The 25,417-nt window shown below is 39.4% G+C and overlaps 1 protein-coding gene across 2 annotated transcripts in view; it reads left to right on the top strand.

The window, feature by feature from the left end:
• WDR59 (WD repeat domain 59) overlaps window positions 1-25,417 on the top strand; it is a 109,752-nt gene that overhangs the window by 53,534 nt on the left and 30,801 nt on the right. Inside the window, exons 13-20 of one of the 2 annotated variants that reach the window (XM_049864941.1) lie at window positions 3,776-3,900; window positions 6,662-6,826; window positions 8,917-9,012; window positions 9,181-9,337; window positions 9,861-9,930; window positions 12,574-12,727; window positions 21,877-22,010; window positions 23,170-23,251. In XM_049864941.1, the coding sequence (XP_049720898.1) occupies window positions 3,776-3,900; window positions 6,662-6,826; window positions 8,917-9,012; window positions 9,181-9,337; window positions 9,861-9,930; window positions 12,574-12,727; window positions 21,877-22,010; window positions 23,170-23,251 (983 nt within the window). Of the gene's footprint in view, window positions 1-3,775; window positions 3,901-6,661; window positions 6,827-8,916; window positions 9,013-9,180; window positions 9,338-9,860; window positions 9,931-11,508; window positions 11,624-12,573; window positions 12,728-21,876; window positions 22,011-23,169; window positions 23,252-25,417 lie in introns of those variants that run through there. The other variant, XM_049864942.1, reaches the window with a different exon arrangement.

Raw genomic sequence — 25,417 nt, 5'->3', positions numbered from 1 at the left:
TACGTTTTGAATTAGTTTTTGTGTATGTTGTGAGGTATGGGTTCTGTTTTATTTTTTTACAGATGGATATCCAGTTTTGCCAGCACCAGTTGCTAAAAAGACTATCTTTTCCCCATTTAGTGGACATTGGGCCTTGGTCAAAGATCAGGTGACTGTATGTATGATGTATTTCATTATCATTTGATTCTAGGAATTTTTTTGATTCCATCTTCAATTTCTTCTATTACCCTGTGGTTTTTAAGCAAGGTGTTATTCAGTTTCCAAGTATTTGATTTTTTTTCTTTGTTTTTCCTGTTATTACTTTTCTGGTGTTGTGATCAGAGAAGATGCTTTGTATTATATCAGTGTTTTGGATTTTGTTGAGGGTTGCTTTATGGCCTATGATGTGGTCCATTCTGGAGAACCTTACTATGTGTGTTGGAAAAGAATGTGTACTTTGCTGCTGGTGAGTGGAGTGTTCTATATATGTCTTTGAGGTCAAGTTGGTGGATTGTGGCCTTTAGATCTCCTGTATCTTTGTTGATTTTCTATCTGGTTGTTCTGTCCTTTACCGAGAATGGTGTATTGAAGTCTCCTACTATTATTGTGGAACTGTCAATTTCTCTTTTCAGTGCTGTTAAGACTTTTTTTTTTTCAAATGTATTTTGGAGCCCAGGTGCTGTTATGGAGCTGTTTTCTTCATTCTTTTCTCTGATTTTTCCTCAAATTGCTATCCAAGGATTTGTCCTCAATTTCGCTGATCCTATCTTCCATTGTTTCAAATTTGCTCCTAAAACTTTCTATTGCACTACCTGTTTCTGAAATTTTGTTGTTTATCTTTTGGATTTCTAATCACTGTTTTTTGTATGATTTCTGGTTGTTTATTTATTTTGACATTTTGTTCTTGTATTATTTTCCTGAATTATTCCATTGCTTTGTGTTTACCCTGATTTTGTCTGTATCTTCCATGATTTTGTCCATATTTTCCTAATTTTTGCCTGCGTTTTCCTCCATCTCTTTCCTAGTCTCTTGAAGAGCCCTAAATATTAGAGTTTTGAATTCCCTGTCAGGTAGTTCCAGTGCCTTTTTTTCTACTGGAAAGTTATCTGGTGTTATATTTTGGTCACTTCCTGGACCCTTCCTCTCCTATTTTTTTAATATGTTTTCATATTGTCTGCTGTCTCTGGGGCATTCAGGAATTATTTTCTTCATTTATTGATTGTAGATTTATTTGTTTTGTCCTGCTTTTTTGTTTTATTTGGTTATGTCTTGGCAGGCAGGCTGCATGTGTTTTGTTGCTTGCTCATCTGTGGGCACAGTACTTCTCACTACCTTGTCCAGGTAGGCAGGGCAGGTCCAGAGGAGGAGGAGTGGGGTGGGCATGAGTCACTTGTGGCACAAACTGGGGCTGATGGAGTGGGGCTGAAGGGCAGTGTGGGGCAGGGTTCAGCGTCCAGTAGTCTGTGCTAGTGCCGCTCAGGGGTGTGGCATGCAGTGCATGCAGATAGGCAAGAGGGAAAGAGGATATGATGTGTGGAGGAAAGAATAGAAAGAAGAGCAAGAAACAGAAGCCAAAAAAGGCAAAGGCAACAAAAAATGAATAAAAAAGAAAAAAAAAGTAAAGTGGTGGTGTGGTAGGATTTGGTGGGTGGGGGCAGGGCAGGCCCAAGGAGGCCATTTGCTGGTAGCTGTCTAGTCAAGCTGTGGGGCATGGTTTGTCAAGAAGGGTAGTGGGCAGCACACAGGGCTAGATGGTCTGGAGAAAGGAAAGAAGGGAAAGAGAGAGAAGAAACAAAAAACAACAGCAACAAAAAATAAATGTAATGCTGAGGTTGCTGGATGTTGCTGTTGGGACAGAATTGGGGTGGCAGTGAGCTGATGTCTCTCTTGTCGATTGGTGCAGAACAGCCTGTCAGAAAGGGACAGAGGTAGTGCGAGGCCTAGTGGGGAGGGAGAAGGAAAAGGAAAAAGGGGAAAGATAAAAATAAAAATATGGTGCTAAGTGAGCTGGCCAGTGGGGGCAGTGCAGACCTGGGGAGGCTGTGTGCCAGAGGCTCTCTAGTTGAGTGGTGCAGCACAGCCCATTGAGGATGGGTGGCAGTGCACGGGGCTGGGAGGGTGGGAGAAAGGAAAGGAAGGGAGAGACAGAGCAAGAAGAAGAAACAAGCAAACAAACAAACAAAAAAATGGCACTGAAGGAGACAACTGGTGGTGGCAGGTGGACCTGGTAGCAGTGAGCTGGTGTCTCTCCAGCTGAGCGACGGTGGCCTCAGTGGAAAGTGACAGAGGCTGTATAGAGGAAAGAAGGGTGGGGGGTGGAAAAGCATGTAACCCTGGTTACCAGGTACTCTGTCTTCTGTTGGGAGCTCCTTGAATTTGCCTTCCAATACTCCCTGTCCACAGTCCTTGGTGGCTGAGGTCCATGATGGCAAATCTGGGTGGCAGTGAGCTGGCATCTTTCTGGCTGAGCGACCATGGCCCATTGGAAAGCAGCAGAGGCTGCGTAGAGGAAAGAAGGATGAGGGGTGGGAAAGCACATATCCCTGGTTACTGGGTGCTCTGTCTCCTGTTGGGAGCTGCGTGAAGTTGCCTTCCCATTCTCCCTGTCTTTGTTCTTTGGTGGCTGTAGTCCAAGATGGCAAATCCATACTGCATTAGCTGGTAGGGGACCTCCTCTCCATAGCTCTTCTCGTTCTCTGTTCTCTCTCAGTGTTTTATTCCATTCAGTGCTTGATCAAGTTCTTTATCCCTTCATTTGATGCTTAGGGTTCCAGGACTGACGTTTGTATCTGTTTTACTTAGTTTTTCAGATCTTTGCTGCAGAGGGACAGCATGGTGCTTCTGTCTATAGTACCATGTTGGCTTCTCCATAGAAATTTTACCAAGTTTATTAGTTTTATTCCTGGAGACTTTGCAATTGATTTTTAAAACATACAGTTGATTTTTTAATATTGATTTGTATCTAGTAACTTGTTGAACTCTGTTAGATCTGATATTTATCTTTAAATTATTTTGGATATTCTTGAGTACATAGTTGTAATGACAGTTTTATTTCTCCTTTCTAGCTTTTATACCTCACCCTCTTCCCCGTTTTTTCCTTGCCTTACTGTGTTGTCTGGGACTTTCAGTATAGTATTGAATAACAGCAATCAAGCAGTAGTCTTGTTTTATTTTCAGTCACAAAGGGAAAGCTTACAATGTGTCAAGTATGTTGTTCATTGTAGATTTTTATAGATATACTTTATCAGGTTAAGGAAGTTCTCTTCTATTTCTAGTTTGTAATTTTTCAAATGAGTAAATAAAATGTATCATTGTACTCTTCTGGGAAAAAAATCATACTTAAACAATTCCTTTCATCTCTTCTTCATCTCCAAGGTATTTCTGTAGAAAATAGAGATTATCTTCATTCCAATTATAATAATCTCACTCCTTGGTGCAGTGTTTGTGATGTCTGAATTATGGTCATGAAGAAAATAGAGAGGTTACTGTTTAGGTCACTTGAGTCTATACCAATGGAAAGAGAACCTAAACAATATGCGTGTGGTCCCAAGCCTGACACTCTGTGAGGGTGCAGTGTGCCCACTTCCTGTCGACCTCAGAGACATCCTCTCAGAAAGCGGTCTGTAGACTGCCGGCGTAAGTGTTTTCATTGTCTACTTAAGTCTAAGCTAAATGACTTGTGTGTTTTTCTCCTACCTGGTTTTTCAAATCATAGGAAAATGCAGATACCTTGGAGCTGCTCTCTGATTCATTTTCAGAAATGTCTTCCAACAGTTGCACTTCTGTCTTCTTTTAGCCTCAAAGGAAGATCCCCCTAATAATCCCCTGGAAGAGAGGAAGTCAGATCAATTGGGGCTGCCTCAGACTCTGCAGCAGGAGTTCTCCCTGATCAACGTGCAAATTCGGAACGTCAACGTGGAGGTACTCAGCAGTCCAATGAACTTTCTCCTGCTTGCTGGCAGCGATTTGCGGGAGAGGAGATGATTTCAGCTATGATTTGGGCGAACAAATAGCTATGCTTCTCCAATAGATAAGCTTGCTCTTTTGTTTCCTAGATTTTCTGAAGTTATAGGCATTTTATAAATGCAGACTTTTTTTAATTACCCTGTTCTTTTCTCATGAGTTGAGCTAAAGGATAAACTGATGCTTGTGTGTCTTAGCCTCACCTTAGATGATCCAGCACCTTGTTTTACCATACAGTTGTGCATTGCTTAATGTCCACGATACATTCTGTGAAATAGATTATGTGATTTAGACTTTGTGTGAACACCATATTATAGGCAGTCCCTGTTACAAACGTCTGACTTATGGACAACTTGTAGTTAAGAAAGGACTGCCACAGAGCCTATTATAAATTTGAGTTAAATACAGTGGCTCATAATAACGAATGCATGCATTAGGTAATGCTCATGAAAACATTGTGCGGCTTGGGAGTGTTTCTTAAGTGTTTTGTATATAAAACCCACTAAAAACGCACTGCTGTCGAGTTGATTCTGACTCATAGCAACCCTATAGGACAGAGTAGAACTGCCCCATAGAGTTTCCAAGGAGCGCCTGGCAGATTCGAACTGCTGACCTCTTGGTTAGCACCCATAGCACTTAACCAGGGTTTTATATATAGAAAGTTAAAATATATACTATATACTAAGACAAATATTTGACTAACACTAAAGAAGAACCGCATGTACCTGCTCTGACTTACATACAAATTTGACCTAAAGACATACTTAGGAACGGATCTTGTTTGTAACGTGGGGATTGTCTGTATATATTTAGCAAAGCTATATGGGACCGTGGATGTATATGTGTTTGGATGTTGCCCAAACAGACGTTATGTGGCACATGACTATATATGAAGAGACTTAGATCCGGAAAGACTTAGTGACTGGGCAAGGGTCACCAGTGAAGTTAATGGCAGGGCTGAGTTTAGAATCCAAACCTTCTAATTCTCCAAGGCTTTTCTTATAATGCTGAACTGTCTTCCCTTACGAGCTTACATTACCTCTGTGATTTAGATTTATAGTAAGTAGATGACCAAATGTTCTTGTTCACTTAGCACACAGAGAGATTTTTTTTTTCCCTTTGGGGAGGTACCCAAATTATTTGCTTGAGAGACTTGAGTCAGAAGGAGTTTTAAAGCTTTTTTAGTTTTTCTTTTGCTCACATTTAATTAACTGTAGGCAGAGATAGGTGCTGTTACATAATGATCTCATTTGATCTTTAAAACAATTATTTGCAATAAATGGTTTTATCCCCACTTTACAGATGAGGAAACTGAGATACCAAGACATGAAGTGACTTGTCTAAGGTCAGCACCTATTATCTGGTAGAGATAATGTTTGAATCCAAGTCCCAGATTCCCCAGGTGTGTGGCTCCTTTTCACTCTTCTCTAGCTAGCTTCTCTAGTTTGCAGCACAAGAAATCAGAAGAGATAAAGGATTTTTTTGATTAATTGATTTTTATATCAACACAGTTTATACTCCCCTTGTCCCAGTTGAGAACCTGGCAATGTAGTTTAAGGAGGAGATCTTGATTCCTTTCCCCAGCAGTACATTTTAAAATTGAAATATAATTCACATACCATAAGGTTCACCCTTTTAAAGTATACAATTCATTGATTCTTAGTATATTCATAAAGTTGTGCAACCATCACCACTTTGTAATTCCAGAACACTTTTATCACCCCAAACAGAAACCCTGGACCATTAACAGTCACTCACCTTTCTTCCTTCCTCCATTCTCTGGCAGCCACTAATCTACTTTCTGTCTCTGTGGATTTGCCTAGGAGTCCTTTTTAACTTGAATCAGGTTATTTATATTGAATATATCATGGACTGCCAAAAGAATGAACAAACCTGTCTTGGAAGAAATACAACCAGAATGCTCCTTAGAAGCCAGGATGGCGAGACTGCGTCTTACATACTTTGGACTTGTTGTCAGGAGGGATCAGTCCCTGGAGAAGGACATCATGCCTGACAAATTACAGGGTCAGCAGAAAAGAGGAAGACCCTCAACGAGGTGGATTGACACAGTGGCTGCAATAATGAGCTCAAGCATAACAACGATTGTAAGGATGGCACGGAACAGGGCAGTGTTTTGTTCTGTTGTACATAGGGGTGCTATGAGTCGGAACTGACTCGACGGCACCTAACAACAATAGGTTATTTAACTTATTTCTGCTTTATTTTTTCATCGCAAAATAAACAATTTTTACTCTGTCTTCCAGCTTTGGAATGAAACTTTTTAAAGTCAAAATACTTTAAAAAAATAATAATAAATTAATTTTTATCTTGTTGAGAATGTATGCAGCAAAACATACACCAGTTGAACCATTTCTACATGTACAGTTCAGTAACGCTGATTACATTCTTTAAGTCAGAATACTTTGAACTTATTAAATAGGCGCTAAAATTAAAAATCTGTTTTGAAAGTGAATCATCATCCAAATCTTCCAAATTTCATTTGCCTTTGTATATCAAACTTTTATGCAAATAACATGCACGTTATAACAGATCTGCTTTACTTAATTTCATCATTTCCACAAGTTGTATGTGTTGGTGCGTTATTTACATGAGTGCGTTATTTGCCAAAAAATACAGTATTTTCTCCCTTGACCCTAATACCAGGAACATAGAGCATTCAGTTAGCTTATTTAAATCCATTTGCACTTGTGTCTTGCAGATGGATGCAGCAGATAGGAGCTGCACAGTGTCTGTGCACTGTAGCAACCATCGTGTCAAGATGCTGGTGAAGTTCCCTGCGCAGTACCCAAACAACGCTGCCCCTTCATTCCAGTTTATTAACCCCACTACCATCACATCCACAATGAAAGCAAAGCTGCTCAAGGTAAGGCTCTGTGTTCACAAATTCTCCGTGATGTTGAAGAGCTCTGCTCATGTTCGTCAGTGTCTGAGTTGAGTAGTGAGGCTGAATGAAAATGCTAATACATGAGATTTGGAAGTCGTCTGCTCCTGACACACTGCAGTTTTAGTAGCAAATAACTTCCACACCTACCACTCACTTTGTGTAGAAAACAGAGCGGTGGTTCTTAATCTTTCTTGAGTCAAGGACCCCCTTTGAAAGTCTAATGAAAAGAACAGACACTTCCCCAGGAAAAATCTGCCCAAATTTTGCATATAATATTCAGAAGGTTCAAAAATCTCATTAAAGCTATCTGTTAGCTCCAGATTAAGAACCCTGCAATTGTATTTCCTTTTATCTAGCAATAGTAGTGGAGTCCCTGGGTAGTATGAATGCTTAGCTTGATTTATTGCTAACTGAAAGGTTGGAGGTTTGAGTCCACCCAGAGGCACCTCAGAAAAAAGACCTGGTGATGTACTTCCAAAAAGTCAGCCACTGAAAACCCTGTGGAGCACAGCTGTACTCTAACACACATGGGCTCACCATGAGTTGGAATTGACTTGATGGCAACTGGAAGAAAAAATAATAGGCAGATGTATTCTGAAGCTCAGAGATATTTTATAATAAAAAAAGTTAAAGTTTTTTTTTTTAATCCATTTGATGAGAGGAGATGATGTTCTCCTGACTGCATAGAAAGGTGAGATGAGATAGTGGCACAAGAATGGAGGCAGTACAGTCTTGCACCTGGTCTTTAGCCCTACAGGTTCAGAAAGTTGATTTACCAGTTCATCCAGAGCTACTTGGGCAAATCTCCATAAAAAAGACAAATGAGCTGGGTGATGATATACTGTCTTCGGTTTGAGTAATGTCACATGTGGACTAACTGTGTAATGTTAAGCATGAATGTTACTCAGCTTTTGCCTGGTTTGGATCGTACACACTTGATTGTTCCATCTTGGGATATCGTATGTAACCAAGAAATTTTTCGAGTGGTTTAAGGATCTCTGAAATGCTAGTCAGATTGTGATATTTGACATTTTATACTTAGAAGCTGGATATTTCACTGCCTAGTTTGGACATGCAAAAAAAAATAAAAAGTAGCAGGTAAACTTAAGAAAAAAAAAAAGAGCCCTAGTGGTACAGTGGTTATAGGCACTTGGCTGCTAACCGAAGGGCCAGTGGTCCGAACCCACCAACCACTCTGTGGGAAAAAGATGTGGCAGTCTGCTCCCATAAAGATTACAGCCTTGGAAGCCACATGTGTCAGCTCTACTCTGTCCTGTAGGGTTGCTATGAGTCAGAATCAACTCAACGGCAACAGGTTTAGCAGGTAAATAAATCGTAACAATATTTTATTTAATCCAGTATATCCGAAGTATTATCAGATATAACCAATATAAAAACTTACTGAGATACTTTATATTCTTTTTTTTTTTTTGTACTAAGTCTTCAACATTTGGTGTGAGTTTAACACTTGCAGCACACTTCTATTTGGACTAGCCACGTTCCATGTGCTAAGTAGACCCGTGTGGGCAGTGACTGTCCTGTTGGACAATGAAAGTCTAATTTATATGCTTATCTTCAGTATGGGTACGCCAACTCATATATATAGCATGTGACTTAAAATGTTAGGATTTATGTTTTTAAAGGACAGCAAATAAAAACATTATAATTTTCACTAAAGAGAAATCCATCCCCCCGGGCTTGTATCACTCAGAGCAATTTTCAGTCCAGTCCAATGTATGTTACCACTAAGGTACTGAGATTTCTCATGGTGGTCAGGGGTGAGGGAAAAGGAAGGGGACAGAATTCACTAGAAAGAAGGAATTGTTATTCTTTTACTGGAAGCGTGCCCTCCTAAAGCCAGCATGTGTGCTTGTCTTGGCTAAGGAGATGGTTTTTCTAAGGATCAGAAATGAATCCTTCTCTCTCAGACTGTATAGAAGGTTGGAAGCCTCAGACTTAAACATGGTCCACTCTTCCTGCATCTTCATTGCTTCTGAGTGCTTTGCAGAATAACAGCAAATCAGGAGAAATCTGTTGCCACTCTTGACTATGCTCTGTGCTTTTTTTAGATCCTGAAAGACACTTCCCTGCAAAAAGTGAAACGCAACCAGAGTTGTTTGGAGCCCTGCCTGCGCCAGCTCGTCTCCTGCCTTGAGTCTTTTGTGGTGTGAAGAATGAAATTGTTGTTCCCACATATGCTTTAGTAGTTCTGTTCCATTTCTTCCTCCCTAAAATCTTGGGCTACCTGATTTTTTAAATCATGTGCTTTATTTTGTAATTCAGTTTTAAGACAGATTATGTTTTTTTTTTAGTTGTTGATTTTTAAATTTCAGAACCAAGAAGACAGTGCTTCCAGCAACCCCTTTGCTCTCCCAAACTCTGTCACACCGCCCTTACCAACATTTGCCCGTGTAACCACTGCCTATGGGTCATACCAGGATGCCAATATCCCCTTTCCTAGGACTTCTGGGGCTAGGTTCTGTGGAGCAGGTTGGTCTATTTTTGGTTCTCTGATTGTAGATTTAGAGATCAAATAAGAGTATCATATATTCTTTATGAATGTCTCCACCAGAGAATTTTTTTTATTTTCTGAGAACTCAGACTCATGTAGCAGTGTTTGTTGTCTGATGTTGAAATTGATGCCTGTAGACACATCCTAAGGATATTCAGCAAAATTACAGTCTTATATTTTTTCATTCTGATGAGCTTGGATTTGAGTTTCTACTCAAAGCACTAGGTCTCAACAGGGGCAGATCCTCTAGCAAGGAAATATAAAGTACCTCAGAGGACTTTATACAAACCATATGCATCCCCATACACTTCCTGAATTCCTAGGAATTCTGATGTTTGCTCTTGATAAAAATCACTGCACTCATGAGCCTTTGTAACTTATGAAAATGTGTCTTATCCCTCAGATATATTGAGATAGAAAAAGATTGATCAATGCTGCCTTAAGATTTCCCTTATACAGCTCATCGACATTGATGTGCATGTGTGATGTGTCCTTTGTCAGGTTATCTGGTGTATTTCACAAGGCCTGTGACGATGCACCGAGCAGTTTCTCCAACAGAACCCACTCCTAGGTAAGTCCATGAGATGCAGAAGTAATCTGTGTTCATGGGGCCAGAAGTGGGCAGAAATCTCAGGACAACCACTGAGTTTGTTTGGACAGTTTGTTTTATTTCTTCAGTAAACTTCCATTATAAGATTTATTTGAGAATGATCAAGGTTCATTAAATTGCAACTAAGCCGAGATTTCTGCTATTGGGTTGGGTTACTCCCAAACCATTAGGAGTAGCTTGATAAAAGCTGTTGTCCAAACAAGGTAAATTCTTATTTTAGTGTGCCTTCCCCCTGTTGGTAAAACATTATTTAAACATTAAATAAAACTGGAAATAATGATGAAGGATGAACCAGAGTTCTACAACATTAGCATGCTGCTTCTATCATTATAAAAAAATGTTTAATTAAGTAAGTAGTATGTTGAAAAACTCAAGCACTACAGAAGTTTTCAATTAAAATGTGAAAGTCATTCTTTTCCTTTTCCATGTCCCAGGGAGGGCCACTGTTAACAACTTAACAGGTTTTTCTTATTTTTCTGTGTTTAGTTTTTATTCTTAGAGTCAGCCTATCATAGTGAATAGGAATATGGACTTTGGAGCTAAACCACCTGGATCCAAATCTTGGTTTTGCCATTTTTATTTCTGTGACCTTGGGCAGGTTATCTAAACTTTGTTTTAGTTTCTTCAGCAGTAAAATGGGATGGTAGTAGTACTCGATGGCACTGGGTTTTTTTTTTAATAGTACCTACCTCGTTATTGCTGTGAAGATTACATGAGTAAAGCATTTAGAATACTGTCGGGCACATTGTGAGTGCTCTGTTTCCCATCGCTAATACTTTTTTTTTTAATTTAAAGGTTATCGACTTTTGGTTGTGCAGTATGGTGACCAAGATGACTTGGGAAACCCTCCTGCTATAAGCACCTGGATATATTGGATAGGATCTAATCAGAATCCCTATGGGTTCTGGGATGGATGAATAGGCTGAGCTAACAGGAAAGAAAAGGGACTGAACTAAATACATGAGTAGTGCCTACTGCTATACTAGGAGGTTCCCTGTCACAGCCTCCTGTGATAACCCAGGTAGATGAGACCTTGATCCCACGAGAACTGGAGGTTAAGTACCAGAGATTCTATGTTAAACTGGCTCCGTATTTGAAAAGTTGGGCCAGGAAACAATCACCTGCTTTCAAAAGAAAACAGCTAGTATCTCTACTCAGGCTTTGGATCAGAGAGCAAAATACTAACAGTACTTTATAAAGGTATAATTTACAATATGAATATCCTAAGTGTACATCTTGGTTACCAACACCTAGATTAAAATACAGAACATTGCCGTCACCCCCTGGTCAAAGTTCCATGGTCGCCTTTCCCAGCCCCTCCTTTCCCAGAGGAAACCACTATTCTTTTTTTTTTAATTGTGCTTTAAGTGAAAGTTTACAAATCAAGTCAGTCTCTCACACAGAAACTTATATACACCTTGCTACGTACTCCCAATTGCTCTCCCCCTAATGAGACAGCCCCCTCCCTTCCTCCGCTCTCTCATTTCATGTCCATTTCACCAGCTTCTAACCCCTTCTACTCTCTCATCTCCCCTTCAGGCAGGAGATGCCAGCATAGTCTCAAGTGTCCACCTGATCCAAGAAGCTCACTCCTCACCAGCATCCCTCTCCAACCCATTGTCCAGTCCAATCCCTGTCTGGAGAGTTGGCTTTGGGAATGGTTCCTGTCCTGGGCCAACAGAAGGTCTGGGGGCCATGACCACCGAGGTCCTAATAGTCTCCGTCAGACCGTTGAGTCTGGTCTTTTTACAAGAATTTGGGGTCTGCATCCCATTGGTCTCCTGTTCCCTCAGGGGTTCTCTGTTGTTTTCCCTGTCAGGGCAGTCATGGGTTGTAGCTGGGCACCATCTAGTTCTTCTGGTCTCAGGCTGATGTAGTCTCTGGTTTATGTGGCCCTTTCTGGGAAACCACTGTTCTGACTTCCATCATCATAGATTAGTTTTGCCTGTTCTTGACCTTTATTTAAATACAAGTTCATGTACTATGTACTATTTTTTGTCTGGTTTATTCAAGGTAATGTTGAAATTGGTCCACATTGTTACACGTATCATCAGTTTGTTCTTTTTTATTGCTACGGAATATTCTATTGTATGAATATAACAATTTCTTTATTCATTCTCCTATTGATGGACATATAGATTGATTCCAGTTTTGGGCTATTATGAATAAACCTACATACAAGTCTTTTTATGGACGTATATGTTAATTTCTCTACCTAAGAAGTAGAATTATTGAATCATAGGATAGATGTATGTTTAACTTTATTAGAAATTTCCAAGAAGTGTGTCTGCACTGGCCGTGCCATTTTATACTCTCACTGGCAATGTTTCAGAGGTCTGGTTGCTTCACATTCTCTCCCAAACTTGGTATTGTCACTCTTTTCAATTTTAGCTGCTCTGGTGGGTATGTAGTACTATCTCGTTGTAGCTTTAATTTATTCAATTAGTTTAACTTAGTTCTTTTTTCGAGTTTCCATTTTCTTCCCACTTTGTCTGTCTTTCCCTCTATCTCCCTTGGTTTTACCAAGTGTTAAAAACAGCACTACTTTTAGAAATGTGGGAAGACTAGAAGGCAGTATGGCTAATTCTGCATTTTCAACCGCAGATCTCTCTCAGCCTTGTCTGCTTATCATACTGGCTTGATTGCTCCAATGAAGATCCGCACTGAAGCCCCTGGGAATCTTCGTTTATACAGTGGAAGCCCCACCCGCAGCGAGAAAGAGCAGGTCTCAATCAGCTCCTTCTACTACAAGGAAAGGGTAAGCAGTAGAGCCATGGCCTTTGATTTTTATTACTTACCATGGATTCTTGTTCTTTGTCTCCCTGTCCGCCATGCATAGCAACTAAATTAGTAAGCCCCCTATAGTCTTCGACTTTCAAAATTAGTTTTAAAAAGACCATTACTTGTTTCCTTTCAGTTGGTTTTAACTTCTGTGAAGTGTGGGGAGTTAGTTTTTAAACCTATATTTTTCAGTCCCATTTAACCCTGTCCTTGTAATCCCTATTCATTGAGTTGATTCTCATTATTTCAAGTAGAATAATTTAGCTTCAGATCTTCCTAGCTATTCTGATGTTTGTCAACAAATTAAAGGATGCTTCAGAAGGCTTAGGATCTTGTTATATGTAGAACTTTGTAGCTGCGAGAAATTTTTTTAAAGTTGACTGTAAAAAAATTTTGTATTTTTATTAAGTCTACACTTAGGTATCTATTTGAATGGACCAGTTTATACAAAAATCGCCTGAACTTATCCTTATGTTCCTGGGTTCTTAAGGAACTCATTGTCCCTAAAATAATAATTATTAACTGTCAACTCTCAGGAGCCTTTGGTGACAACAGTCTAGAGAATGTTGGCAGAGTGGTAGGAAAGACCCTAAAAACTCTTCCTGTGTTGTCAGATCGAGAGTCTGGCTTAAACAGATTTTTAACTGACTTGATGTTTTAAACAGAGTTACTGCTAAGGTACTGCACAAGCTCAGTCCTTAGTAATTCTCTGTGGATGTCCCCCACTAAGTGAAAAATGACGGATGGTCTATAATTAAAATTTATTTTTTTAAAAACAAAGTATTAAATTATTTTAAATAAAAAAACAATTTCTAGCAAATATGTGTCTTCAGTTTGATTGCAGTATAGTATCTAACCTTGGTTCACACGAATAGCTGACCATCTTTGTTGTCTTGTCTTAGGGCCGTAGCAACTGAAACAAGTGGCAGGAACTAATGTTCGGGACGGGACCAGTCTTGGGCAGAACTGTTCAGTTGGATGGGGAAAATTTTTTTTGTTGCCTTTCTGAGCAGTTTTTTTACAGTCACCTTCATTTTGTCTCTAATAGAATTCTGCCTCAGTGGCTGTCACCAGCCTCCTTAGAAAAAAAGAGCACCTACTAAACTGTTTTCTCCCCCAAGGCCTTCGCGTTCAAAGTTTTTGGTTCTTTTTTTCACAAGCCAGCAGATAACTGGGTAGATGACTTAATAAATTGGTTGGGACTAAAGCGTTTTATTACCATAATAGCCAGACAGAGTCATGATTGAGTAAATGTGGGAATTTTCTTTAGTGTCGGGGCTAGGTTGAGATCTTGTAGTCAAAGAGATAGTTCTGAATTCCCCTTCAATTCATGTCATGTGCAAACCCCTGCTTGGGTTTGGATTGGGCAAAATAGGTTACCAGCACTTTTGACTCTGGTAGTGTGGAAAGGCCATCTTTAGTCAAAATAACTGCAGCTCCAAGATGGGACTTCTCTTAATGCAAAAGACCTTATAAAGCTATGTTCACATTTTTGATTATCTGACCTCTCTGCCCATTGCCATTGAGTTGATTCCAACTTATAGGACCCTATAGGACAGAGTAGAACTGTCCCATAGGGTTTCCGAGGTTGTAATTCTTTATGGAAGCAGGTTCCCAGGTCTTTTATCCTGTGGAGCTGCTGGTGGGTTTGAACTGCTGGCCTTTCAGTTAGCCACTGAGCACTTAACCACTGTGCCACCAGGGCGTCCCTCTTTTACTACAAACACCATAATCATAAAGAGGGACCAAAGGCTCATGGATAGTTATCTCTTATCAGATAGGATTTGCTGGGGAGTGGAGGAAGAAGCATGATAAATGCAGTTTGGAGTGCTCCCTTGTGTGCTGTTTCTCCATGGAAAAGGGAGAGGATCTCCATGATTACAGTCCCCTAGTTTTTTAGTATCACACAGGAAACCGTGGTGACATAGTGGTTTAGAAGTACAGCTGCTAACCAAAAGGTTGGCAGTTTGAATCCACCAGGCACTTGTTGGAAACTCTATGGGGCAGTTCTACTCTGTCCTGTGGGGTCATTACGAGTCAGAATCGACTTGACGGCAATGGGAGTGTCACACAGAAAGTGATCTTTAAGTTTTATTTCAAATAGTGACCAAATAAAATGGGGGACACTTTTTTATTATGATTTTATGTGGAACTTTTGATGTATAACATACATACAGAAAAGTTCACAAATCGTAAGTGTATAATTCAGTGAATTAATAATCACACAGATCAAGAAGTAGACCTTGAACATTGGGGTTCCTGGAAGGGTTTCATTTTAGTGGATGACATATAATATTATATTAAATCAGATGAAATTGCTGATGTTTCCCCGTTTTTGACCTAAAAAAATAAGTTTCAGGTGGTTCAACCTAACAGCTTAAGAAGGTAAAATGAATGAGTCAGTTATTTTGTGATGAATTTGAAATAATTATCTCTCCTTGATGCTTATTCATATCCATCCCACTTATATGGGGCAAGAAGGGAGATGAAAGAAATTAAATATAGCCATGATATGGTATATAGGCCACCTTATCTTTTTCTTGGAGGTTGATACAGTTTTGTCCCTCCAGGAGTATTTTCTAATCCTCCAGGTGTCTAGTTTCACATGTCGTTATCACTTCTACTTTTTTTCTAGAAGCTATTTCAGTTTACTGAATTTCTCTTCATTTTCAGTAAAAAAAATTTTCCAGCATTTTTCTTTCTCCCTTTTTGATCTCCACCCTTGAGAGCTTTAAATGAGAGAGAATATAGGAACAGAGTATAGCAGCATTAAAGTGTTGCAAAAAAGAAATTATAAAGTATTTTTGAGATTATAGAAAATATAGAGCCATTTTGGGATTACAGATCATTTCTCTATTCGTTTATTTGTTTCTCTTGTGTGTTTTTAACCTACCCTGCTTAGATCATATCATTACATTTACTCAAATGTTCTCCAGATGGAATTTCAAGGTTTGCTCCTAGAAATTTAAAAGTATGACAGACCTTAAAAATCCTAGAAATTTCACAGGCAATTAGAAAGCACAGGGAGGTGCTAACATTCATTTTGGCAACTGGACCAGCTATTAGTAGTTGATAAACCTGAAATATTGTTACTCCTAGGGTAACTCAGAAGGCCAAAACTTAAACATTAGGCATTGTCCTATATACATTTTCAAAAAATTTTGCAACCTCCCATATTTGCTTCATTTTATCTCACTAAAATAGCTGTAATGTAAATAACTGGGGAGGTCTTGAAGTTAATAAAATCATTTCTAATTTCCACAGTCAATATTACATACTCAGACGCTCATGATGGTGGCAGGAGTGCCCTCAAGGGTGCAACTCCTCAGCTTTAGCTTCCTCCGTTCCCTTCATTTCTCCAGGGCTCTCATTTTCCCCGTTGTGAAAATAGTTCCTCTCTGAAAATAGTACTGCAGTACCAAGACGAAGACTTCTAATGTCCCTACCGCACCGTAACCACACAGCCCCCAAAAATTGAAGTTGAGCCTGTTTAAGAGCGCCTTCCTTCTTAGGAACAAGAATGTACCCTCACATACATACTCTGCTTCTCACCTGTTAAAGGGGAAAGAGAACAGAGTCTTCTGCCTTTATTTCTCCACTTGCACTGTGATCTTAGGACTAAGTACCTCAAACGTTGATTGTAGTTCCTTTATCATAGCAGTGTTGTTAATATAGTACAATGAAACTGAAGTTGCAGTTGGAGTGGGATGGGCTGGGAGGGAGGTGAAGGAATCCAAATACAGCTGTGCCTAGGTTCAGATTTTTCAGTCATTCCATTCCCAATTTTTGGAGTATATTATCGTACCTTTTAATCCATCAGATGTGTGGGAAGCTTTCATTTTATTCTATATTTTTCCCTTTTAATTTTCTTGGTGTTTTTCTTCCCTCCTCCTGGGTGTAACGTTTTCACGCACAGATGTCTCCTCGCTCTGCCCGGCGACGTTGGTCCATACAAGCAATTAACGACTTCCCGGTACTGTGCGCTGTGCAAATGCTCTCCTTGACTAATCCTGTCTTTACCCAAAGGCCCAAGAATAAAATGCCACCTGCCTGGCTTTGAGGAACCTGAAATGACAGGCTGGCTGGTTTTCAAGACCAGCAACAATGAATTTTTTACTGTTGTGGAGTCAGGGACCAAGAACTGCCCCCTTCTTCAGTCACAGAGCTTAATACTGGTTTCTTGGAAAGAACCCTGGTTGTAAGCCTTTTGCTCACCTGATTTCACATGGTGGATTGGATAATTTCATAGAGCTTTCAAAAGAAAAGCCTACCTTTAGCATGGGGGGCAGCAGAGGAAGATACAAGAGGCTTTCACCATTCTGTTTCTATAGTCTTGGTCTAATTCAGAGAGGGAAGTGCCCACCTGATGCATTGGGCATGACACATAAGCTAGTTTTTATCCTTTAAGAATTTTTAGAAACAATTTTTTTCTCACCATATATATTTTGCATTGATAATAAAACATCTGCTTATGGACATTTTCTCTTCCTTTTCTTTATTTCTTACTCCTCTTGGCCATCACCCTCTTCTGTCTTCCTCTCCCACCACCTTCATGACTTCAGTAGTGCTAGGTGACCTCAAGCTGTGTGAGACAAGCCTTGAGGCTCTTGTATAAATTTCAGTAAGTATTTTTATAAATCATGCTTAGGGGAATAGACCTATAGCCTTTCATGTAAAAACCAGTTGAAATCAGGGTCCTCAATTAGCAAGTACAACTGCTGCCAGCCCTTGCAGTTGGAGTCACTGACAGGGCCACCTTTCCTGAAAGAGCCTGTCCCAGCTAACTGACTGCTGAATCTCCACGGAATTTCCAGAAGTCCCTGCTCCTGCTGCTATTTCAGCAGGAACTCATTTTGACTGACTGCCCGCTCTGCTGATTATGCATTGTTGATAGGGTTGCTGCGAAGCAGTTGGTCGCTTATTCTTGGGCTGTTTTTACATTTAACCCATTTATTGGCATCGATGTTGCCTTCGATTGTAGCAGTAACACTGGTGGTACAGTCGCAAGCTGGCTGTTGGTTGTCATTCAGTGCTATTTGCACCTCTGCCTCCCTCCTCCCCCCTCAACTCCACTCCTTTCTTCCTTCTCCTTTTTCCCATAATTCCATGAACACCTTCCTGGTATGTTCAGAGGAACATCCTGGTGCTCATCCCATAATAATTTGTCTGTCTTGCTTTGTCTCTCTTCCCTCCGTCCCTTCTCATGAAATCTCTGGGGAAGGGACATTTCCTATTGACCGGGCATTGAAAAGACCTAAGAGAAATGCAGAGCCCTTTGCCTCCCAGAAGTACCAATTTTACCTCACATCAGAGTGTGACTGGAGCAATGCAGGGGGTTTAGTACCCCTGCCTAACCTGGAAAGATTAACTGTCCCCTTAGCCTAGTATATTATTGTTCCCTGGACCCATGTTGTTACCTGGCTGTTGCACAGACAAGAGAAAATCCTAAAATTGCCAGCAAGATATTAAGGGGGGAGGCAGTCTTAAGCGAGGTGTGAGTGGAATATGCACTCTTTTTCTTCCCAGAACACTGGAGACAATACCCTGAAAATTTATCCCATCTACTTGTTAGGGAACAGCAAGGACCTGAGAGTAATTGGCCACGAGACAAGATTACAGAGTGACCCTTGTGGTCTGAAGAAGAGATATTTTGTATTTAAAAGCCAATAATCAACAAATTAAAAAAAAAAAAAAGTTATTTTGTGACCCCTTAAGGATTTTTTAAATAATATTTTGCAGTTATCCCTTGCTGGATTAAAAGAGCTAGTAGTAAAAAAAGTACTCTCCCATAATTGCTTTTACAGCTTGATTCTTGGTGGCATCTATGATTAGGGTAAGCCTATTTTGAAGAATCTCCTTCTATTAGAGGTTCAAAGGCAGCTTAATGAGGGTCCATAAAACATCGCCTTTACATTCAGTACAAATCATACAGAGAAACACCTAGGAGTCTGGTGTCTCAAGAAGTTAACCAGGACGTCCAGGAAATTGTGATTTCCACAATTCACTGAAGGATAATTGCAAAAAGTTCTCAAAAGTCTTCATGTATCCATCAGCATGTATTTGTCGACAGCTCCTATTGGTCTGTTTCTATGACTACCCTAACTTAAGACTGCAAATGGAGGAAGATAAGACATGGCCTGGAACTCTGAATTTTTTTGTATTTGAATATGCTGAGTCCTAACAAATGCATAAAGAAAATTACACAGCGTGAGTGCAGAGTGTTGAGCCTGAAATAAAGCATCTTGGCCTGACACCCATGCGCCCATGTGAAGCTGCGTAGCTCCGGAAGGGGAGCTGCATGCCTCTGCTCATGCTCTAGTTAGCAGAACACAGTCATGTGCTTGGCAGAAAGGTGACTTTTAAAATGGGTAATTGTAAAAGGATGGTTTTGGGTAGGCATCGCTGGAATCAAACACTAATCTTATATGCAGAAATGAATCTATTTAAAAATGGACCACACTACTTACATATTAACAGATGGATTAGTCAGGACTTAGTTGTTTTTTTTTTTTTTTAATCAGAAATCACATGCTTAAAAGCAAGTTAACAAATATGGGTGTTGTAGTCTGACAGGCCTGTGTTCAAATCTCAGCTCTTATGACCATATGACCTTGGGTTCACCTAACTTCCTCATTTGTAAAATGGAGATAATACCCCCTATGTCATCTTGCTGCGGTGAGGCTTACGCTAGCTTAGAGCAGGAGCTGCTGACATTGTTGTTAATAGTAACAGACACGGCATTACATCCTAACTCAAACATTTTGTGTCCTTGAACTTGTGACATTTAGCAGTTTTCAAATGGACTAGTCTCCTTGCAAATGAGCCACTTTTGGCACACGGGCCTTAATATAATCATTAGTATGTTTTTTTTAAAATCAGGAAATTTTATTTTCACCATGAAAACTAGTAGAGCCTACTGCTCACGAGGCCTCCATTTATTTCAGCTGTATAATTTTACAGTGAATTGCCCGCTTGCCCAAGTGCTTCTCATTTTCTCTTTGTAATAAGGAGCCAGAGTGTCTGCCTGGAACAGTGTTTCCACAGCCACCCAAACAACCCGGAGATCCAACTAGAGGGATCATATTGTAGCTTTTGAAAGAGCTGTGGTTTCCATTCCAGGTGGAATCTTTTTAGCTCTGATCTTTATTTTTTTTAATCCAATACCCTAAATCTCATTTGAGATGGCTAATTAAATGGACTGTGAGTATGTAATATCCTGGAATTTTTAAATTGCAGGAAACCCGAATGAAAATCACAGTGAAATGAGCATCCGCACCTTATACCTCCCCTACTGTAGCAAACCACACCTTGCTGTTCACCGTCACTGCAGGCTAGACATACACTAAATTACCCTCCCTAAAATGTGTTAATGTTACATAGTACATTTAGCCCACATGTGACTACCCATATCTTGTATCAGCCAGCGCTGCCTGGCTCCAACCCATTCTGGCAGATTGTTTGCTCTTTAACATGTTCTCCGCTCACTGGCACCCATGTCAGTATGTTTGATGGTTAGAGGGATAGTGTTTTATGAGTCTGCACATAATTCTTCAGAAAATAACCAGGGCAAGCAGAGAATTGCAGGACTACCCTGCATAATAGATTACACTTCCTCTTGTATTGGGGGATAATGATTTGTGTGTGGATAAACAGTGATGGGTTACAGTTCCAAACTGATAACGTAGCACACGTAGTTACAAATCATGACGAGCAGTTCGTAGATGTTTCAGCCAAGCTTCTTCCATTACCTGCCAGTCAGGAGCGAAGTCCAGCTTTCCAGAGGTACACTTAATAACCCTAGAGGAGGTTGCGTGCATTGGGCCACTTTGGGAATTTGATGGGACATTGGTGGTCAGAAATACCTGAATTTAGACCGTGATTAATTCTGGGAAGAGTGATTGTATAGAAGTCACTTGTAGAAAATGAGTTTATTTGTGTGTAATCTACATGATGATCTAATCTAAAATCCTGAGGATTTATATACATTCATAATAATATGTTTTAAAATTTCACTTTCCAGTTCACACAGCCCTGTCCACCCACACCTTTACATTGTGCCCTTATTAACCTTGTGAGATTGGTACTGCAGACATTGTCATTATCCACAACTTAAGAGGTGAGAGTAGAGAGACATGAGAATAAATTTATAGCAAATAAATAAGTTGCCCAGGATCATGTGGAGCCAGTACATGGTGATAGTAAAACCAGAAGACCTAGATTTTCTAACTTTAAATTCCAGGCCCTTTCACCAGCTTTTGCCCTCTTTTTTAATAAATACATTCATTTCCCTTTGAGTTGACTCTCTTTGGTGCCCCTTTTTAAAACTCTGGCAATAAGAAAAAATAAGATATTGTTCCTCTGGCTCATTTTCATTTTTGAAGATACTAGATGGGGCTCCAGTCTAATAATTCTCCTTTCCCAGACCATCTTCCATTTCACACGTGGGGGTTCCTCTATAGCCATCTGTAGATAAGGCTCCGGGGAGATGGGGGAGCTGCTCATGATCTTCCATGGCCATTACCTGAGTCCTGCTCAGTTATTTTTGGCACTCTAAAATAATCACTTTTAAAAGCAATAAAAGTCTTAGGAAAAACAGGGTAATTTCTGTTTGGGCTACTAAGTTTCCCTGTCTGCCTACCACAGATTAAGGTTTGCAGAAACCTACTGTTGTGTCTGAGTTAAATTTTCACCAAATCCTATTGAAACTGTCTCAGAAGAAAAAATCTTGATTGGTTTCAATCAAGAATTTTCACCTAGTGCTGAACCCAACCTTAAAAGTTGCTCTTCTCTTACATTTCTTGTGGTCTTTACTAACTTATTTAGCTGCTGTTTTTTTTTTTTTTTTTTTTTGTCTGTTTTTTAAATTCTTGCTTCATGGTATCTATTTTTGAGCACCTGCAGAATGTACAAAGCAGTGGATGCTTATTTCCTGTTAGAACTTTGAACTAAGAGCTCAATGCCCTTTGTCATCCTTTTATTTCCTACAGATGCTGATTCATGTAATTGTGGGCATGATGTAATGCAAAGTCTCTGCAAATTACCAATGACCCGAATATGATGTACTGTGCGACTGTAAGTTTCCATTTATCAAAGTCCCCGTTAGTTATATCTTGTCATCTCTCTCAGAAATCAAGGAGATGGAAAAGTAAGCGAGAGGGATTGGACTCTGGCAATCGACCAATCAAAGCTGCTGGAAAAGTTATCATCCAGGATATTGCTTGCCTACTTCCTGTTCACAAATCATTGGGAGAACTGTATATGTAAGTTCAAACTTTCAAGGATGCTGCGCTTATAACTTAGTCAAGATTATCAAATCTTTTATTTTAAGTATTGGAGCCTTTGTTCAAAAGTAGTTTTCAGAGAAGCTCAGTATATTCGTTTTCTATTGCTGTGTAACAAGTTGCTATAAACTTAGTGGCTTAAAACAACATACATTTATTAGCCAAAGTTTCAGGAGTCTGGGCCTGAGTTAGCTGAGTCATTGCTCAGGGTCTCACCAGGCTGAAATCGTGGTATTAGCTGGGGGACAGTGTGTGTGCTTCTGATCCTCAGGGTCCTCTTCCAAGTTCATTCAGGTTGTTAGCAGAATTGAGTCCCTTGCAGCTATACAACTCTTCAGGAATTTCATCTTCTTCGAATGTCTCCCTGATACTCCACCTTCTCTCTAAAGGCTCACCTGATCAGGTTAGGCCCACTTTGGATAATAATCTCCCTTTTGAAGAACTCAGAGTTAATTGATGAATAACTTAATCACATTAATAACATATTCTATCACATTACTGGTTCTGGCTACATTCAGAGGAAGGAGATTATTTGAAGTGTGCGTGCCAGGGGGCAAGCCCATCTTAGAATTCTGCCTGCCACACACCTGATATATAAACAGATAAAAGCAGAATGACTTTGGTTGAAAGGAGCTGGTAGGGTGGTTGACGGGCATCAGAGGCCAGCCTGAGGTTTTCTTCTTCTTGCTGAACTTGAACACATGATGAAAAGCATTTACTTTGCAGTGTAAACAGTACTGTTTGTGTTAGGAACCAAAGTCAGTGTTGCACATATTTAAATCCATTTTTATTCAACCCCAAAGTCTTGGGAACGCCATAGAAAAGCTGGTTGAAAAATTAGTATTTGAGAATGACCTCTTCTCCTGACTTCAAAGGGGTGCGCAGTTTTGCATTCTTCAGGCCTGGACCCGTCAGCATAAATTACCTATAGTTAAGCTTTACTCCAAGTCAGATAGAAAAGAAGCCTAAGAACAACACAGAATAACACATTTTGAATGACAACACAAGAAGCAGTTGTTGGTCTGTTTGTTAAACCAAGAATAACTAATTTAGGAAGCTAAAAAAATAAATAAATAAATAAATAAATATATATATTTTTTTAGACTAGAAAGCTACTTTTTTTTTTTTTTTCTTCCAGATTGAATGTGAATGATATTCAGGAAACATGTCAGAAGAATGCTGCTTCAGCCATGCTTGTTGGAAGAAAAGATCTTGTCCAGGTATTGTACATCCTCTTTGGTGGAGGTCTGGATTTTTGTTTGCCAATGTGTATATGTTAGGGAAGCTTTCCAAATCACCTGGATGTTTTTCTTATTATTGCTTAGTTGGAGAGGTCCTAAAACACTTTTCATTACACCTAAATACTTTTCATTACATCTCTTTTCTATTTCAATACCATGATGATTGTTATATACCTAAATTTGAGTATCTATATCTTTGGCATTTGTACCCTCAATTCTTTTTTTTTTTTTCTTCTTACTTTTAAAAATGCTTCATTTAATAAAAGGTTTGCCAGAGTGTTCCTTTGATGAGAGTTTTCAGTTTTTAAATGACGATTTAACCTTAGAAATTTTTGCAGGAACATATCTAGTATATTAAAATAAGCTGAGCCTATATTGTTTGTTTTAACAGCTTTGAGATATAATTGATATACCTTCCAATTAATTCATTTAAAATATGCAATTCAATGGCTTATAGTATATTCAAAGTGGTGCAGCCATCACCATAGTCAATTTTAGAACATATTCATTACCTTAAAAAGATACCCTGCCCCTCTCAGCTGTCACCCCCACTCCCTCCACCAGTACTCCCAGCCCGAGGCAACCACTAATCCACTTTGTCTCTATTGCACCCTTAATTCTTTAGTGTGAGGATTAGATTGAGCAATGGAAACTGCTAGCTATTATTCTATCAGCTCAGTTTTTTTTTTCCTTAAAACCTTCCAAATGAGCCAAAGCTAAGGCCTTCTCTCGATTTTTATCTGATTAAAAATTCCCTAAGGTTTCCATTTGTCTTCCAATAAACACTGTCAAGACTCTACCCCCAAACCCTTTTGGGAGAAATTTAGGCATGCGTTTAATCTTTTTCTAAAAAAAACCCAGCCACCTAAAGCTCAGTGAACACGAAGGAGGCAACACGAGTAGTAGAAATCTTGCAGAATTCATAGTTCAGCTGTAAATGGTGGAAGGATGATAGTTCAGTTTTGCGTCCTAGAGGTAAAGCCTTGGGCAAGTTATGTCAGACTCTCTCAGCCTCTGTGTATGCATGTAAAATGAGAACCATCAGACTAATTAATTATCTCATGGCATTGGTGAAAAGATTGGTAAATGCAATACTAAGGTAGACTCAAGGTTCGTGTTTGAAAAAATAATCTCTGAGGAAAAACTGTTTTCTAGATTTTTTTTTTTTTTTTTTAAGTTTTCAGTACTTTTCTGGCAGAGTCGATTTGGAAGGTCAGGCTAGTTCAAGTGAAGTGGAAAAAGACCTTTGCATTCAGATAGGCCTGGATTTGAATCTGGGCTCTGTTACTTTTTAGTTGTGTGGTCATAGGCAAGCTACCTAATCTTTCTGAACCTCAATTTCCTCAACTATAAAATGGGAGCAATACTTCCCAGGTGATTATGAGAAATAAATAAGAAAATACATATAAAGTTCCCATACCTCTACCTGGTAGATGATAAATGCCCAGTATATGGTCCGATTGCTACTGCTGTTTTTCTAATTATCATCAACGTTTGTGGCATGTTACTGCTTAATTGGACAGAGAAATGACACCAGTGAAAATGCTTGAGTTTTTTTTTTATTGTTGTTGTTGTTTTTTTAAATAATTTTTATTGTGCTTTAAGTGAAAGTTTATATTGTTGTTCTTTATGCATGTGTTGAAGACGATGTGTCTACTATTTTGCAACCAAAAACCCAGTGCCATCGAGTTGATTCCAACTCATAGTGACCCTATAGAACAGAGTAGAACTGCTCCATAGGATTTCCAAGGAGCAGCTGGTGGATTCGAACTGCTGACCTTTTGAATAGCAATTGTAGCTCTCAACCACTGTGCCACCAGGGCTCTACTATTTTGCAAAGAGTTACAGAAATAAACCCAAGTGTCACTCTTTTTGTTAAAGACATTTATTTAAGAAATGGTTATTGTAGGTGAGGAAATATCATGCTTAGATTGTCAGTCAAGGTAGCAAACATCCTGCTCTAGTAAACCATTAGCTTCTTTCAGCAGCCATTCAGATGGGTCATTGTTTATAGGGATGAATGTAAACCTCGGGTTTCTCGTGTTAACCAATATGTGGGTGTGTTATTTAAGCATGTTGGTGCCATATAATTTAATTGATTTTATATGGCCAGTATGCTTCTTATATGGGCATACAATGATGTGT

This window comes from Elephas maximus, chromosome 21, assembly GCF_024166365.1.
Source record: "Elephas maximus indicus isolate mEleMax1 chromosome 21, mEleMax1 primary haplotype, whole genome shotgun sequence".
Classification (NCBI taxonomy): Eukaryota; Metazoa; Chordata; class Mammalia; order Proboscidea; family Elephantidae; genus Elephas; species Elephas maximus.
This window is presented reverse-complemented; position numbering and strand designations above follow the sequence as displayed.